The sequence below is a fragment of the Dermochelys coriacea genome, chromosome 8, assembly GCF_009764565.3.
Source record: "Dermochelys coriacea isolate rDerCor1 chromosome 8, rDerCor1.pri.v4, whole genome shotgun sequence".
In the NCBI taxonomy this organism is placed as follows: domain Eukaryota; kingdom Metazoa; phylum Chordata; order Testudines; family Dermochelyidae; genus Dermochelys; species Dermochelys coriacea.
In genome coordinates, this window is record NC_050075.1 from 36961054 (window position 1) to 36980984 (window position 19931).

Here is a 19931-nt window from a genome sequence, read left to right on the forward strand (position 1 = left end):
ATTTAACAAAAAAATTTAACAAAAATCCTTGTTTTTACTTTGGTCTTGATCATTTTTAGAAGTCTATAGGGAGAAAAAAAATATCAACTAGTAGCTGAATCTTTAAGAATACCCCTGCAGAGGACCTGGTTAAATACAACCCTCAATTGCAACTTGTATGCTATAAGAAGCGCACCCAAAAAATGAATTTGGCAAGGTTGGAGGGGAAGTACATTGAGCATTAAGTCAAAGATTTTGGGACAGGTGCCAACTGTGGGTGAGACTTGCCTTATACTAGTTCCCATGGCATGCATTTAGAGAACACCTGCTTCTTCTGCGGTAAGCTGGAAGCCCGAAGGCATCCATTAAGTAGAGTTTCAACACATGAAAAACTGTATGAAGCAGTCACTCTTAGTGGGAACGCTGCTCTTTCCTTGACAACCCCAGAACTCTAACAAATTTCAAATGAAACATTAACTGTGCTTAGAATGACAGAAATAACCAAGCACCATTTAAACTCATTAGATGCTGTTAAATATCAAGAAGGAGCAATTTTAAAGCTACAGGTGAGCTTAAATCGCACTGGCTACCCATATCAGAGCTCATTAATATTATGACAAAAGCAGTCTTCAGTGATGAGATAGCTAAAGATGTCACTCAAATGGATACTCTGGGTCATGATTTGCATGAAGCCTTCAAAACCCAAAGAATTATCCAAGGCTCTGTCAATCTATGGGATCCCATTAAGAAAAACAGACTAATGGTGTGCTCAAACGCAAAGAGGGAAGTCAGAGTGAAGGTGGCAGAGACTATTACAAAGCTAATTGCAGACAGGTTGTTGCTCATCTACTGGTCAAGTCCAGATCTCAGCATGATGATGATGATGATGATCTATGTGAAACTTTGGGGAAGTACAAGTTCTCCATGATCAATGTTCGTATATGATGGAACCCATATGTGCCAGGCAAAAAACGAACTAATGCACATCTTGCATGGTCTTCCTAAGCCAGCACCTACTGACAACATGACCAGTACCTTATGCCAGCAGAGGCCTTTCAGGATAGCAATCATAGATGGTATGACTAAGGTACAAATTGTCGAGAAACTAGAAACTGTTAACACCTGCCAAGATTTGGCTGAACACTTCATTATGTGGCTACGAAGAAAATACTGGATCTATGACTGAATCCATCTCATGCTAGACAAGTATGTAGGGAAATCAATTAAAAATATTACCAGAAAGAAGAGACTCCATTGTACTGTACTTGTCAAATATAAAATCACTGACTCCACAAACATCCCCAGTGCCACAGTGAAGAAGTTACTGTCTCATACTCACACGAAGGATGAGTTAACCACATACCTTGCGGGAAAAACGCTCCAGCATGTGAAGAATTGCTCAAAGAATTTCATCGGTGTATGATATAATGAAGCTGCTGCCTCACAGTGGTCAGTGGAGTTTCTTCATAGTTCCCATGAGGAAGCTGACTCTAAAATCATCTTGCATGCCATCAATGTCACAAAGAGAGGTGCTACTAAACTCCAGATTTTTCCACAAGACTCGGATGTTCCAGTGCTCTCTGTCAGATGCTACCCAAGACTTCCACCAGATGCTGTTTTTGTGCCTGCTGCTGTGGTACAGAATCACTGTATATACCTCAGAGATGTGTTCCTATCACTTGGACCATTAAAAACCACACAAAGCCAGCTGGAAAGACCAAATTATCTTACTGGAAGGTATTTGATTCAGCCTCCGAAGAGCCTGAACTTGCCCTGAAGGTGCTCAGAACAGCTGAGACAGTCATTGACAAAGTCGTAATTGCACTGGAGGTGTTCCTATGCTCAGTTTACCATTTGAAGATCAACATTATGACACTTGCAAAGGTATGCAAGTGTATGTTTTCCAAGATGCAAATGGAGAAAAAATTGCCACCAACAAGGAATGCATTTTTACCTGCTATCAAGAGGACAAATTATCAAGCAATGGAATGGTTTCAGGTTCAGAAAGTGCATTCAAATCAATCCTTTAATAACTGTTGAAGCAGCACGGGGACTCATGAACATCACCGACATTGGGTTTCATCACTGACTGTCCTAGCCATGAGGTCAACCCAAGCACCTCGGCTCAGAAATGACAGCTGTAATTTGCAAGTGCATCTTTCACATTCATGGAGAGAGAATTTTCTATAAATACAGTCTTAATGTTTTTCTCAGAGCCTAGGACAGCACTGTTCAGTTACACAGCCCTGGACTACACAACTAAATAGGCACAGTCCCAGCTCGATCAGACCTGGCAACCCACACTTGCTAACATCCAAAATGTAGTTAAAATGTTGTCTTGCCTCATATCATTAGCACAGCTGCCCCCATAGACATATCTGTTCTCTCCTTTCCGCTGAAAACTGAGACCGTTAAAAACAGATTTCAATGGTTAGGATATCTCCCTCATGGTGGATCCTACTTTTATTAGGATACTGTGATAACAAAAACATATCCCCACATTAAAGAGTTTGTCATGGTGCCATTATGGTTGCAGGCACATGTCTGTAGTTGGAGCGTGTATTACTTTTCAAGAATATTATAGTTAAAACTCCACAGACGTGAACGGTAGATACCACGGAAATGCAAGCTTAAGGTTGTCCTATTCAAACACAACACCCAAAACTACTTTAAATCTGCCCATCCTATCATCTGTTCTTTGAATAAAAACGCCTTTCACCACATTAAACCCTGTCTTTAAAATGAAAAACACCTAAAAATGGCACATTCTTACTCTTCAGACGGCTCCTTATGTCTATTCAGAATCATATTGAAGTACTTTATTGAACAAAATACAAGAACCTGATTTTCAAAAGTAATGAACACATGCCACTTTCGTTGTGTTTAATCAGAGTTGGGGTTGCTCAACATCTCTGAAAATCAGGCCATGCGTTTAAGACTTTTTTTTTTGGTACACCTTTTAGAGCTATATAAGGCAGAATAGAATCTAACACTTGTCATATCTCTCTCTCACTTCATCAGCAGAACTTTTAACTAAGTTCTGCATGCAGATTATTTACTGCTAGAGATGCAAATGACAGATGCCATCTTATCTTTCTGATTCTAGGTTGTCGCTTTCAGGGCAAATAGAAGAAAAGCACCTATTTACCAACTGATCTGTAGTCACTGAGTAAATATAGAACTCCACAGTACCACTTTTCAAAGTAAAACTGCACTTTAAGCACTTCACATCACTATTCCTTGATGCAAGCACACATACGCACACACGCCTGCCCTGCCTTCCCTATTATTAATTCCTTCTCCAAAGCTCACACTAACATATCAGACTGTTTGGTCAACTTATCATTTGCTTCCCCAAACACATTCCTAGAGGGTTATTTTGTTTTGTTTTTAAGTTCGTTGCTCAAGATACTAAGGGGCAGGGTTTCATATTATTCACATATTAGGGACATTTTTAAAAAAAAAGACATAATGATAACACTTTTGGTGCATTTCTATTTGCATCCCTCTGCCCAATTAAATGTAATGAGCAGAGCAAGTGAACCTGGTTTGTATCCCCTGGATATTGGTCAAGATTAAATGGATACAATGTCCCTTTTCAGCAGTTTGAACTTGCAAAAGGACATTAACTGAAATTACTGTGCATTTCCTATATATTTCTGTATCTCTCAAATACTCAAATTAGGTAATATGTCTAAATCATATTCATTACTTCTAGACCAGGTAGGTATTTTCCTATCAGGAGGGTCAGCAGGATATGTATTGCTAATATTACTACCATGACAGCTGCTGCATTCTACCCAAGAGATAGCAATGTTTCAGCAGTGGATAGGAGTTCTAGTGTTTTAAGATCCTTTAGGATGAAAAGCACTATATAAATATACTATATATGTAAGGGATGCAACAAAGACTATCATGTTGAGGTTTTTTTAAGGTCCTACTTTCAATATCACCTTAATTCACCTAAAACTTACCTCAAGTTCTTTAATTTTCTCTTCTGCTATTTTTTGTTTTTCTAAGAGTTGGTTGTGAATTACTCCCTTGGACTGAAGGATAAACCTACAAGAAAGAAAGAAAAGAGAAGAGAAGTCACGCACATTTACTACGGTAGCAGAGAGCTAAACTACATCAACCAAATGTTACTCACTCTCATCCTGTGCTCTGTAAGGAGAGACTGCAGAGAGATTAATTTACAGCACAATAAAAGATAATGGAATTGATTACTCAACGGGCTGAAAAAAAATCAGTTGCATAATGGAGGTAATCATCTAGTGAAAGTGGCCCAGACTTCACTCAATTCAAGACAAACTAAACATTTAAAATGGAGTAAAGATTGACACCAACCTTTTCAGCCCCACACTCTGTTACCAGCCTTCTGGATGGTCTTAACATTTAGAGAAGACACTGTATTGCACAGCTTGCAGATGAAATACTGAAGATTTGAACCACAGAACATGTTACATAACTGTTCATGCATACAAATGGCTGATACTCCGGCACCACTTTAGGTTTCCATGCAAGTCCTATAATTTCGTTATCTCAGTTTAAGAGTTTGGATACAGAGATACACTAGATCTGTATTTCATGACTGTAGTGGGATGGTTACCCGCTCCTGCCCTGTGGGGCAGGAGAGCCAGGGCTGAGGACAAGAAAGGCTAGGCTGATTGGGGAAATGGCCGCAGCTGGACCACGCTCCAACCAGGCCACAGCTGGGCCTATAAAGGGACCGACTGGTAGGCTGAAGCTTAGCCAGTCTCTCTCTCTGCGTTCAGAGAGAGAAGGGCCTGGCTGCAGGGACCTGAGGGAATACCTAAATTGGAGCAGGGCTGAGGGGGAAAGGCCAAGGGAGCTCCGGCCTGGAAACCCCCAGGCTGCGAGGCCTAGGTTAGGGCCTATTGGGTACTGGGGTTACAAGGGGGCAGCCCACGGGTAGACAGAGGCAGCAGGTCCAAACCCTCTTGCCTATGATGAGTGGCTGATACACTGCAGTCTGCCCCAGGGAGCAGGGCTAAGCGATGACTGGCAGTAGCCAAGACTGAGGTGAGGTGGGGGTAATGAGTGGGGGTTCCCTGGGGAGGGGAGACCCTCAGGGATTGTTGGGGTTTACTGCCAGGAGGCAGAACCCCAGTGGGAGGAGGCATCGGGTTCTGGGAGGGACTGGGCTGGTGGTAAGTCGGATCACCAGACGGCAGAGGGCGCTCCAGAGGCTGACAAGCTAATTCCCAAGGACAACCAGCAGGTGGCGCCGCTGGGTGAGTCCAGCTCTATTACAATGACACTTGGATATTTCAAGGCATATGGAATCTTTGCAAGAAAAGGGAAAAGAGACTGTCTTCAGTAGGCTATGTATCTAATCATGAATCATTAAAAGGACTACTTCTTCCACGGATTGTTTATGCCTGAAGTATGACTGACCTCTATGGTTAAGATTAGATTTGGCAAAAATTCAGGAATTTCCATTCTGTCGGAAATTCTGCCATTTCAAAAAAAAGTTTTCATTCCGATTCAGAACAAAAACTTGAAATTTCAGTTTCCCACAGAAAAGAAATTCTGAAATTATACGTTTAAAAAAAAATTCAGTTCCATTTTTCTAATGGAAACAGAGCAGCTGCCGCCACCTCTCAGGCTGCCTTCCATCTCTGGGGATGCTCTGGGATTCAGGTGAGCTCCTCACCACAGAGCAAGGATCCTTAAAGCCCTGAGAGCCATGGCTCCAGCCAGAGCCTGATCTCGGGGCAGTCCACATGGCAAGGCTGACCATGAGCCATAGACCGTGGAAGCTCTGAGGTCACTGGCCTCAGGACAGTTGTCACGGAGGGGCATTCCCGGAGCCAGAGGAACCCTACCTGTGTTTTGTCAGAAGTTCATTGAACCCAACACATTTCTGATAAATATTTCAGGTTCAATGAATTGGCATTTTCCAATTAACCTTGTCCCCGATCAGCTCTAGTTAAGAGTCAGCTATTAATATTTTGGTGGTCACAGAAGACATGACCCTGCGTAATGGCTGGGATAAGGCAAATCCTGGTGGTTCTCACTATGGAGACAGATTTATGCTTGTTTGGGTGCCCTTAACTGTGCTTTAACAGTTTCCATTGTTTAGGGCTTGTTTATTTGTTTAAAGTGAACTTTGAATTCCAATGCTATCTAAAGTTCAGTTTTGTTGCATTCATATTTTTTTAAACTGAAGCTGCAGTCATGAGTGTCTCTTCTTTTTCTCCATTTACAATCAAGTTATGAAGATAAGTTTCTTATGAATTACAGATGAAAGTAACAGCAAGCTTGTACAGCCATCATAAGAAAGCTGCCCCCAAACTGCTCAGAGCAGCATTTTGAGTAATCACATGGCTCAAGGCTACTCTCAGAATATGACAGACAACTTGCAAAGAGGTAAAGGCTAACTGAGTTCAAGTAAATTTTAGGAACCTTACATAGCTTTCTTCATCCCCTCCTCTCACACACAAGGAATGCACAAGCAACGGATTAGCCTCTTCCCTACTTAGAAAGTCACCCAGAAGGATTAAAAGGAGCCTCCATAACTCATACCATTGTGTTCAAGGTCTCTCCCAGGCTAACTAGTGTCTGGGACCATGTCTTCATGCCAGGTGACAAGTGATCAAGTTGAACAGCTAAAAGGAATAGCTTTAGACTGGGCAGTGCCAGACTACATGCCTCTTCTGCACAAAAGTTTGAATTCAGTGTGTAGCATAATCTCTCATGACAAATGGATATTATTAACACATTTATTCAGGGCCTGGAAGATGAACAGAAATGAGGATCCTCCTGCACAGCTTGAAAAACGTACCCAACACCAGCTGCCTGAGGATTAAGCCTGGGTGAACAATACCTGGTGCCATCACAGCCCTGCAATTTATAGCAACAGAAGAGCTGGGGACTGCATTTAATTTTAACATGTTGCCAATTCATGCTCTCCTTAATGTGGTTCTCACACTTTAAAGTGCTTTCCTTGATTTTGTTACACTTTCTTTTCCTTCCTGGCTTCACTCCACTTTCTCTCTTATAATTCACATGGTGGCTCTTCTTATGTAGTTTTCAATGTCTCTCCTCACTTTGTCCCTTTTTTCTCTCCAATCATTTTGTGTGACGCTTCTCCCTGGTACCATCTTCGCTCCCCCAAAATTCCTCTTTTAATATCTTTCTCTTTTTATTTACTACATCCCCTCAATTTCTCCCTCTCTCCACCTACCAGCCTCAACCTCTCCACCACCTGCTCAGACACTGGTAACATTTTCAGGCCTTAACGCTCAATAGCCAGGTGATTAAACTAAAAGGAAGGTTCTGTCTCTCTGGGTGCAGTGTCCCTGTGAGAAGCCACAGCCACCCGTGTACCCTCAGGGAAAGGGAAGGTCACTGCATTTGCATCAGGTGCAGCCCTGGATCCTAAGAAGGGGCACCATTTCTCATAGCCTCCAGCTATCAGGTTTTGATAAATATAAAGCTCTTTCACACATCCTTTGGACAGTTAGTAGAGAGAGGGAGCATTACCCCTGCTTCTTTCCTATACTAAGCTCTTTGAGGCAGGGACTCTTTGTTCTGTATTTGTACAGCACCTAGCACAGCAAGATCTTTGTCCATGCAGCTCCTAGGCACTACTGCAATACATATAAATCATTCCTCTCTCACACCCGAAAGCGTCTTGGCTACTGTAAGGGTGATTGTGGTTGTGTGTTGGGGGGAGAGGTGGCTCCACCTTCCTGATTTTTTTTGGGGGGGAGGGTGGACCACAACTGTGAACAGCTGCGGTACCTACTCATTTGCTATACATAGCTTTCCAAAGTTGGAGTAGTTCAAACTGACCATCTTCTCTGTTCCAGTGCTGCTGTGTTCTAAATATGGAACAGTGAAAACTGATAAGATTCTGGTCAATTTTCACTGCGCTGCAATTTGGGAAATCTCTGAGCAGCAGCACTAAAGTTGTCCATGCAGACTTCGGAAGACTACACAGCATCAGTTTACACTTGGTTTACTCTAGAAGATCTTTGCAGCTGTAAGGGCTAGAGGATTGTTTGTTTGTTGGTTAAACAAAAGCTTAGATTCTGCAGCTGTCAACACCATTCAACTGAGAAATATCCTCCCTGGTGCCTTTCCTCAAACAAAAGCTTAAGAATGTACATTGATAGCAGCCAAAGTTCAATTTGAAAATTTTGAAATCTTAAAGCTAGAAAATTACATCTACATTTATCCACCTAAGTGACCTGACTTTCAGAGGTACCAAACCCTCAAACAACTGGGTTACTGATGATGTAGGTGCCTAATTTGGGGCATTAAATTTCAAAAATGTTGGCCAACGTTTTCACTCAATTGAGGAAAAGTGTACCATTTATCTGAGGCACCAGAGAAAACAGGGAGACCTACTCCATGCAGTCACATAAAGAGCATTAGAGTAATTTAGCAATTAGTAAATTAGTAATTTTAGCCCAAATTTTGCAATTTCAATTAATCCAGCTAAACACTTAGCTAGAATGTTCATTGTTGAGTAGGAGAGAAGTTAGGCACCAATGTTTTTGTGCAGTACCTACAGTAGCGGGTTACACTGAATTGTATTGCTGAGAAACATATAAGTATTACATTTTGACATTTTAAGTAATGTCAAAGAAACCTAGAAAGTACAGATAGATACTTTCTTTAGTGTGTGTACAAAAAAAAAATTCTAAACATGTTAATTCAGTGCAGAGTATATGAAGAAACTGAATAGCTGGTGACACTGCAGGGACTAGAATATTTAGAGTGTTCACTTTCACCTAGCATACAATATAATGTTTTGGGGTGTTTTAAAAGCAAGGGGCAGATTCTCAGCTGGTGTAATTTAAATTAATGGACCTATGACAGTATATAAATGACATGAAAAACAAAGCCAGTAGGGCTCAGTTGCCTCCTTCAGAAGTGTGAAGTTAAATTTGTGAGATTAACCTGACTGATATGAGCTAGATAGGGTAAAAAAAGGCACTGAGCAAGCTTCCACCACTAGTTTCCGCAAGTGAAGTTCCACCACTCAAGAGTTATTAATTGTAATTATGATGACTGGTAAGTGCTAATGTGTGCACGTTGCTGTACAAAACAAACACCATGGCAATCCCTGCTCCAGAAAGCTTTTTACCTACACATGGATCCATTAGGGACTGGGATGAGGCCAAACTCACTTCACATGCTTCTTTCTTCAGAAGAAAGCTTTCTGCTCCTGATTACTCATAGAACCTTCAGAGCAAAAACCAATACACTCTGCAACCAAACAGCATGAAACCACCACCCAGAAAGTTGTGAATTTTCCCTTTTCAGCTTAATTAGCTGTTAACTTTAAAGCCTAATAACTTTCACAGCTGCTCCTCATACAAGAAATATCCATATCTCATATAGTAGGATAGATTCCTCAAGTAATGATGTTCCATTCATTTGAAAGGACAGTCCATTAAAAATAAGGTTGCAAGTTTTTAATAGAAAAACAGCTAAATGTTCTTTTGATGATTTGAATACATAAAAGATTTCCTAAGATCCTTAAAACACGTGTAAAAATGAGAAGTAGGGAGCCAGCTAAAATATATTAGGCTCTTCTGGTGCCATGTGAGAGATTCTGTGGATTGTTCAACAAAATCTGGGATGCCAGCAGCACAAGCAGCTCTTTATTACAGTGAGTATTTCTCTGAGAGAGAGAGAGAGAGAGAGAGAATGAATGAGTCTGAGACTCCTTATGACTGCTGGCTCTAAAGACATAAAATGTATTGTAGGAACAAAAAAGTAACAGCAGGATTTTTGTTTCTTTGAAACAGGGTGGAAGCTATATATTCCCCTTAGAAAGCCAGCTGTTTGTTTCTTTCAGAGTTCCCTCCATTTCCAGATGTGAAATTTCTAGCATATGTCTTTCCATTATTTAAATCTGTACAGATAATTTTATGCCCTCCCAGTCCAACATGGTCTGCAGAATGCAGCTTCTCATCAGTAATCCTATAAACTCTGCGGGCTCCTTTGTCACTCTCACATACTGGCAAACACACTCACATACTGATGTTCACACTGAATATTTAATTCAATAACCCACCATTGGTTTGTGCCAGGTGTGACAATGCTGCCAGTGGGAGCTAGCTGAGATCACTCAATTAGGGTGAACTGCAAACAAAACAGGGCAGACAAACCCCAAAAACTGGTGGATATTCCAATACTTAGATTTACCAAGCCAGCACAAAACAGCTCCTGTATCACCTCACTGGTTACTCAAAAGTCCAAACAACACAGTTCCCTTGAAGTGCTCCATACAGACACACGTCAGATATGATGATGATGATTAGTGAAAATCTTATCTCATCATATAAAAGAAAAGGTTCTTCCAATCCTGAAGGATTAGCCACACACACAGGTCCAATTATAACTTGGATCTTACCCAAAATACACACTTATAGCCAATTCTTATTAACTAAGCTAAAATTTATTTAAAAAGGAGTGTTTTGATTCAAAGATCAATATACATACAGAATCGAGTTTAATTCTTGAGTTTTAGATACATCATAGAGATGAGCTTGTAGTTGCCAAAAGTCCTTTTAGAAATAGTCCATAGGTTATAGTCCAATGTCCATATTCAGGGTGACTCCAGTCCGTGACTGGGGATCTCAATCCTTATGGTTTAAGATTTCCCCCTCTTGAAACCCAAAGCAGATCTGAGATGAAGAAGGATCATGTCCCAAGATTTTTATACATTTCCTGCAACCTTTTGGCCTGAGAAAACAATAGGCTTAACTTTCCTTCTTCCAAACATCATGGCAATTAGCACAGGATAATTTATCCATTAAACAGTTCAGATACAGGTCACCACAACCTTCAAAGAGACATATAGACAATAATACTGTTTCACTCAAGTATCTTCCTAAATGTTAATATTCCTTTTTTGATCTTTGAATCAAAGCTATAGCAATAGACAAGACTTGTTTGCTTACATCGCAAGACCTGAACAAACATCTACTCTTCTATCTCTAACAATGCAGACTTGCATTTCAAAGCTCTATCATTTTACATATCTTCCTAACCAGTCTAAAGTTCGGCCATGGGGCAGGTCAGTCTGAGTTAATTAATTCTTTCTGGTCCCGTCACCTTTCAATGAGATATTATATTACTCTCATAATGTCACACCAGGATTTATTATTTGACTTACAAAACAGTATTACATTTTAAAATATTTAAACTGTTGCTGAATGAGTTTATGGGGATACTTGTTCACAAATCAATGCAGAGTATACATTTTATGGCACACAAGTTATGCTGGACTGTGGGGACATCTGTACATAAATTTGCCTAACACTTTCCATTAGGAGCCCCTGATTTCAGTTGTTTATAATTTTGCCAATCTTTAACCATTCAGGCTGAAATTTTTCATGCCTCAGGCAGAATTTTTTTTATTTTATTTTAAATTCAGTAGAAATTATTCAAGCTATTTCTGAGAATGAGATAAGGGAGAAAATAAGTAGTTCTGCCAATGTTAAAAGTATTTTCTACCAGCTCTAGTACCTCCCAGGTTTGGAATAGGAACCTGAAAATTGATGCCAGGATAATCCATCTGTCAGAGAGATGCCTTTTGCTATCCAAATGAGAACCCATCCATATTTGGCCAAATTATAAACCTCTAAAAATTATCATTTGCACATGCTCAGTAAACTTGTTAGAGGTTTGTGACTAAGATCACTGAACATTCTAGTCACACTGAGCATAACTCCAGCCTTGCATAACTTCCTAAATCCCAACCACACGGAGCATGCTCCTGGGCTAGGGACTGTATTGCAGCTGCCACCCCTTTGGCCTAGGAGTAGGCAGATGCTAAAGCAAGCGGGGGGGGGGGGGGGGATACAGCTCTGCTTCCTAGTTTGGGAAAGCTCCTCTTTGTGCTTCAATCTGCTTTAATCACAGGGGCACCTGGCACCAGGAGGAGACAAGTCCTACTTTCGCTCTTCCACTGGTGTAAATAATTCTTTACACTTCACAGCCCTCATTGCTGAGCAAAGCCTCACACCCCTACCTTAGGAGGTGAGCAGATATCACTGTCCCTTACATATGGGATAACAGCACAAAGTCACCTCTGCCAGAACTATGAATACAACCAAGAAGCTGCTCTAATTTACTGCAGCCTTACCTGGCTGCCTATGAGCCTCTTCCAAACCCACAATTGCTGTAGAATTCCACAAATCAGCCACTTCCTTTTCTTTCCTAGCATGTCCCTACGTCAGTGGCTATGAGAGGAAAAACATGGGGCTGAGTACACTGGAGCACGGTAAAGGGGCCATAGCAAGGACTAGAATATGGCCCCAGGTCTCTAGTATGGTAGACCTAGTTCTCATGCATTTGGGCTCATTTTCAGAATCAATGTGCCAAATTTGTATTTGGCTGTGCTGTCTAACCACTAGGTCACATGCTACCCTCCAGAGACTGGAACAGAACCAAGATTCTCAACATTCCTTTGCTGTCGAGCAAAATTTTGTAAGTCACTGGCAAAGTATATGTCACATGCCTGTAGTGGGTGGTCCACAGACAGGACAATAGCCTAATGCTACTACTAGTTACTCCTCAGACTGAAATAGCAAAGGTCTGTGTTATGGATCTAAGGTCCTGGATGCAGGAAGTCAATATGGTTCCATAAAACGAAAGTTTTGGTTATTCAATTCACTTTAAAAAAAATCATCTAAAAAGTTACAAGTAAAAAATGTTAAAAGAATGTTAAGACTGCAAACAAAAAGTTGGGAAATGCTAGAATTAACTTTAATTCACTTCCCTTGTATGTACACAACCTTAATGTTCTTTTAACGTAGCTTTCTGCATATAATATATAAATATATAATGCAGTAAATATATCATGGCATGCTGTGTAAATATATGTAACGTTCTGGCTAAAATGCTTTGCCTCACACATGTAATGCTGTAGGCCAAGGCTTTTTTCAATCAGACCAAGCAATGTGAAAAGTTAGGCTAAGCCCAGTCATGCCCTCATCTATTTAAAGATGCTTTTTAATGCTGAACTCGTGCTGCCATTCAAGCTTTGAGAGTAACCCAGTATGGGATTAGTGCATTTTAAGTACTGTTCAAAGCCAATGGAAAAGAGGCTTCCAAAGGAGCTGATCTTGTTCCCAAACAATCCATCTTGACTGGAACAGAAGTTGGCTGCTCAAGTTCACAACCACTCAGGACAGACACCTCTCCCTTCTCTACATATGTCCATTTAAATTCTAATAATAATTTGCCTATGTACGTCATAACAAGGCACTAGTTCTACACACAGCAAGCGTCAGTTTTAATTACTTTATCTAATTGAGAAACACCTATTAGCCATAATTTCCAATACAAGATTAAAAACAATATAGTAATTCATTATTGTACATGTTTTAAAAACACTATTTTATACACTCTCCCTCTTCATATCTAGATCTTTCATATTTTGTCAGTCTGTTTTTTAATCATCTCATTAAGCAGCTTATGTTCTTTGGCTGATACATTTGAGTCAACTCATCTCAAGCAGATTAGATGGTAAATTGTTCCTATGTTTGCTACTATGAGATAACAGGCAGCTAAAATCAGAAACTTCTCAACACAGTTAGACTTGACTTCATTTTTCTCCAGTTAGCAAATATTTTGGAGCAAAAATTCATATAGTACATAAATCTCCCATTACAGGCTAACAAACTTTAGCCAAAGAAGTTTCTTAGCAATTCTCTGCATTTGTGGAGGCAAATTAAATTTTTATAAAATTGTATCTATATACATGTAATTAGATTCTTATATGCATCAGGTTTAATGAGCCATTTGGCAGTTTTAGTTTAAGAAGTGTAGGTGCAATAATGTACACATTGTGCAGTAATATCTGTACCTCCGACGTTTGACGGAAAAAAAGGATTAACTTTACTCTTATAGAGACAACAATGAAATTGCACAGATTAACATTTGTAAATTATATAACTATTGACCTTCAAGGACAAAGTGAGGAACAGAAAATGCCAAACTATGCATGGTATGTCAGGTACAAGCACACCTGCCCCATCTGATGAGGAAATGTTATTTGTCTTACACCTGTACCATGTTTACTTTAGCTTTCACTTTATTTTGGATCTGTCAACAGCTCCAGCATATTACATTACTTCATACAGAAATAGTATCACAGCTTCCAAACAGCAGTTTCTGCATTGCTAGACACTTAACTAGATGGTAGATTTATACCATTGTTCATACTTAGTTTCTTAAAAAAAGCAAGTAGTGGTTCACCTCTAAATTGGTGATAAACATAGTATGACCAAAAATAATGCTACAGTAGTGAGAGTCAGCTTTTTAAAGGGCACCCATCCATTCTTTTCGAAGGCTAGATCAAGATTTACTGAAATTCTGATTAATCTGTGTCTTCCAATGATAGGGTATACCAACCCCACACCAAATATGCAAAGGTTAACGAACTGCTGTGGGCCCGCTCAGCCAAATCCCACTACACCTGCACTCGCTGCCGGTAATGAAGGGGCAGTTAAAAGCAGACCTTGCACGTCCTTCGCGCCTGGAGGAAAGGACCAGCCCTGCACTCCTGCAGGGACTGTTAACTGTCAGAGCCCTTGGGAGAATGGGAGGCCTGGCACAGGACTAGTGAGTTTGTTTTGGACTATTCTTCTGGTTTTGTTTTTAAAATGTTATTGTTCCAGGCTGGGCTACCTGGCAGATACCTGAGACTGTTACAGGGGACCACTGCCCCGAAGGAGTACGGGGAAACTGCTTCAACAATCTCTTTCTGTAGTTTTTCTTGAATCCTCAAGCGCATGGTCACACTTCCTTTTTGTAGTATGTTACTTGAGCAAACATTCACAAGCAACATCCAGAGATAAATCTGTATCGGAAGTGGAATGATAATTTCAAATATCATTGGCAATATTTCCCTTTCTAACAAATCATAGTCATGAATCACCCCATTCCAAGCTGTCCCCTAATCATTCTCTCTTCTAATTTCCTGTTTAACAAAAATATGAACAAACAATTTTTAGCTAGTTAAGCAGAGAAAACGCAACGGACCATAGAGACTAACAATATGCCAGCGACATACTTCAGGTAGGTATATGCAATACGGTTTGGTACAGACCTTCAAAACTGTATGCTACGGAGGCTGGAAACATGCATTCTTCTCCATTGCCCCAAGATAGATTTGACAATACTTTATAAAAATGGAATTCACAGAGAACAGTCAGTGCTGCACCTGATTTGGACAGTGGGGGCTGGGATTACTAGCCTTCCCCACCATCATTTTTAAGCTGCTGCTGTCATGTATCCTTTCTAAAAGTAGGATCCATTTCATAAAATTTTGCACAATTTTCCAAAAACAAAAGTAAAACAACATCAATTTATATAGCAGAAGAGCCTCTTGAAATTAAAAGACTAACAGGCCAGGAGAAAGAAAGATAGCAAAGACTAAGATGAATGCCCCCTCATCAGCACCTAGAGTTCTCTTGAACACTGTGTTTCCCATGAATTAATATATAATAAATACTCATGTGATGGAAAGAGAGAATGAATTTGAGAGAGTAAAGTAAGTATTTCCATTCCACTGCCACATTTCCTCTTCTCCATTTAGGCAATCCAACACCTACCCAGGCCTTCAAAAAAAAAAAAAAAAAACCATAATGTTCCTTACACCTATAAAAACAAGTTGATGTTTCATTTGTTGTGCATCTTCTGGAGAGCTACACAGAGCTTAAACTGAAAATGTGAGGCATAAGGACAACTATGCAAAAGACCACAAGTGAATAAAAACCCTGGCTTTTTATTTGCCGATTTTGGAATGCCCTTATGTTGCATAGGTTTGGCTTTTACGTACCATAGAAATTGCTTTCGTGATACAAACAGAAAATCATTGTCAGGTAAAGCATGGGAGGAAGCAGTACTGCACAACTTATTGCAGATGTAGAGATAAATATTAAATGTTCTTTTGACTCCAGAATGCTAACCAACATAACTGATACATAAGAGGTGTTTAATTTCCAGAAGAAAACTATAGAGCACTAAAACAATCACAGTGTATGTACCTAGTAACTAAAAAACAAACCTTCTAGGGCAAGAATTTGTTCATGAACATCTAAAAAACAAGACTAAGCACTTCCTCCATAGTCAACAATCAAGATATATCCCAGGGAATAATCATGCAGGTGACAACTGAGGAAGAAGAAACTGATTCACAAACAAGGATCCAGAGTAAAGAAATAGCTATTTTTGACAAGATGACATTCCTTGGGCAGCTGACAAATCTGCATCCCCCAGGAATTCTGTGATGCTCAGAAAAAAAGAAAAGGAGTACCCGTGGCACCTTAGAGACTAACAAATTTATTAGAGCATAAGCTTTCGTGAGCTACAGCGAACTACTACGAAGTGAGCTGTAACTCACGAAAGCTTATGCTCTAATAAATTTGTTAGTCTCTAAGGTGCCACGGGTACTCCTTTTCTTTTTGCGAATACAGACTAACACGGCTGCTACTCTGAAACCTGTCAGAAAAAAAGCCTTCAGAGCTTTGCCATTCTGTCTGGTACATGTGTGTATTCCAACAGAAGTGATATTTTCAGCTCGGAACTAAAAATCCCGTCAGGAAGAGACATACACGTTGATACTGTTGCATGTTCTACATGTTGCCAAATGGCCAAAAATGAATAATGATGTCCAGTCACTTGAAGGATGTATTTCTGGACATACCTGCATCTTTGATCGTGTTTAATTCCTTTAATGGAGAGCTCAGCTTTGTGACCAGGAAAAGAATCAACTCAAGAACAGTTTGTATAAAAAAAATTGGTGAAGTGCTCTTTATTCTAGAAAATGTGAAGGCTTCCTTGGTCTTCAGGCCTTTTGTGCAAATCACAAGGATGGGAAATCTATTCAGTTTTTCTAAGAGAAGCTGGATAAATATTTTTAGGTATGGTGATGGTTTAGATGCTTCCAAGCCTAAAGGGCTAAGCAAAAACATTCCCCATGCTCCTGTTTTAAATACCCTGAGAAACCTTCTATGTCATACTACAGCAAAAGACCTGAAGCAGGAACATTGCAAGGTCAGAAGTTTAGAAGAGAACTCACCCAATACTTCATGTTTGTTTAACCACATTTCTTAGAGACCTCTCTGTGCATGACTGCTACAGCTCACACCAGATGAGCTGCATTGATGGCAGCCTGCAGATGATGGGCATAACTGGGGACTGAGATAAGGTGAGGGATCCAAAGCTATGGAACTTGCTTCCTGAAGTAGTCTACCACTGGATTGCTGACCTTTGAAGTACAAGGCAAGACATCTTTTTGTGTTCAAGCATTTACATGATAATACACTGTCATTGGACTACAGATGATCAGGCTGTTTTACTGAATACAGCTTATGCCACAGTAGTAGAGTCACAGTGTGTCAATAAATTAACTTGGAGAGCTACACATGAGGTGTAAAGCATATCAGTTAGCTTGCCCCAACTTCTCTCTCTGCAAGCATGGATGGGAGAACCTGGAAGACCAGCTTCTTTTTTGTAGGACTGGTAGAAATGCCTATTACTAAGGTTACCTGACACTTCCTAGTATAAGACCCTGATTTTAGTTACTTATAACTTTGCTAAACTAACTATTTGGGCTGAAGATTTCCATGCCACATGTATGCCTCAGGCTGAAGTTTTTTTGAACTTTCAGTCAAAATGGTTCAGTCCTTTCTGAGAACAAAGGATAGAAGAAAATACTGTATTCCTCATATTAACAAATGCTGGTGACCTTTTATTTAATGTTCTAGTGCCACCATATTTTGGATCTGGGACTCAATGTGATAGAGGGTCTATACCCATCCAAATCTGCCTAAACTTGGCCAAGTTATAAACCTTTTAAAAAAAAAATCTGTTTCCACATACTTGAGAGACTTGCTACAGCTGAACAATTAAGACTTTGAAAAGTTCTTGGCTCCAAATGCTGACCACACTATACATGCACCATACCCACAGAGTGACTGAGCAAAACCCAGCCCATGGCTACATGAGTTTAGAAAGGCTTTCTCTGTAATGGCTGCTCCAAACTGAGGTAGGCGGGCCATTCGTCTAGTATTAAACAAGAGACAGTCAGACTTTTCTAGGGTTTGTCCCCCATCCAGTACTATGACAAAACCAGACATGCTTTTGTCCTGTATCAGGTGCGGGATGCCCTTTTGAAGAGCACACCCCTTAGCCCCCACCAGTGTGACCTCGCACACAAAGTCCTGGAGGCAGAGTGGCACACTCTTAAAAATGACACCCACACATCTGGTGTGACCTTGCATGCACCATGGGGACACACTCGGGGGGGTCTTAAAAATGGCACCCCCACATGCAGCATAAATTCACCCACACTATGTGTCCAATGTCATGCCAACAGGAGCAGGTCCATGCTGTTCTAGGAAGTACTGGAATGTCTGGTATTCCAGGACGAGGCGAGTGGCCACCCTAAACCAGGGTCAAGCCAGGCACTGGGAATGAGAGCAGGGAGCCAGTGACTCCAGTGCTCTCATTGATTTTCCCTGCTGGCATCCAGGTAGTGCAGAGTAGGAAGCAGCCCCTTCTAATACAGAGGGGCAAAAAATGGACCAAGGAACGGGAAAGGAGGAGACTGGGACAAGTAGTCTGGTGAGACTGGGTTGTGAGGGCGAGAAAAGCTGGGAACTGGAGTGGGGATAGGATGCTGGGACTGGTTGGGCAAGAAGACTGGGCCAAGAAGCCTGAGGAGTGCAGACTGGGAGTGCATAGGCAAGGAGAAAGAGTGGGGTAGGGACAGTTTTTGGGAGATAGGGCAGGAGGGGCTCAAGCCTGGGGGAAAGGACAGAAGAGTCTGTAGACAATAGAGCCCACACTCTCCAGAGCCTGGAACGAAACCCAGGATTCCCCAGCCTCATCATTCTTCTGTTGTCTGTAAATATCCATGGACCTTACATCGTCCTGTGGTGCTGGACCACAGAGAGGATGAATATTGCTATCAGTTACGCTATTAGTTCAAGGGGCAGAGGGCTGTACAGCAATTATAAATGTTCCAACCCTCCTGATCAGCCGAAGGGGTGTCAATATGCTGCCACACAACAGAACCGTTCTTTTTTAAAACCCTAGTAAATTACATACACACACACACAAATCTATGTTAAAACTGCAAAATCAAGCACTCTGAAGTTAGGACAGGCCAAAATTAAAGTTGCCTTTGCAAACTTAATTTGGCAGCTCTGTGTGAATGCTTGATAATACAATCTTTAGTTACAGAATCACACACTTTTTTCCACAGGACCCAGGCCTTGTTCAGTGCACAGGATGGATGGTGCTCACTATATGAACAGTTATTCAATAGTTCTCCTCATTGTTTAATGTGTGGCCCTAGGCTTCATTTACAGTACACTGTTCAGACCCTGCTCTGAAGACAGAATTATTAATTTCCTCAAGCATTTCTATGGCGCTCACCACTGTGATATCCAACTGCTCCAGAAACATGAATTTATCTTCACAAAAGCCCTGCGAGATGAAGGGGTGGTATTATCCCCATTTTACAAAGAGGAAGCTCAGGCACATCAAGATTCTGATAAAGTATCAACTAATTTTAGATGCCCAATCTGATTTTCAGGTGCTTATTATATAGCACACATTTCAAGCCACAGTTCCCACTGACTTCTATGCAGTTGTGAGAGCTCAGCACTTCTACAAATCAAACCCCAGGCTCTCAAGTTGGACACCCAGAAATTGAGGAACACACAGTTAGTGACCATCAGTGAAAAGTTTGGTTTAAGCAACTTGTCTATCATCATACAGGAACTTTGTGGTAGAGGAAGGAATGGATTCTATCTCCTCAAGAGGGCATTCCACTGTCTTTAACCATGAGACCCTTCCTTCTGTTCCTGCAGTCCCCAGCCTCAAACACAATACACCTTCCCACTTCTGCAACAAATGAAGCAGAGGTCTTATACACTACAGTCTGCCTT

The 19931-nt window shown here is 40.8% G+C and overlaps 1 protein-coding gene across 1 annotated transcript in view; it reads right to left on the bottom strand.

Annotated features, from left to right (window-relative positions):
• Positions 1-19931, bottom strand: part of PFDN1 (prefoldin subunit 1) — a 68661-nt gene that overhangs the window by 31704 nt on the left and 17026 nt on the right. Inside the window, exon 3 of the mRNA XM_038412781.1 lies at positions 3954-4038. Within this exon, the coding sequence (XP_038268709.1) occupies positions 3954-4038 (85 nt within the window). The remainder of the gene's footprint in view (positions 1-3953; positions 4039-19931) is intronic.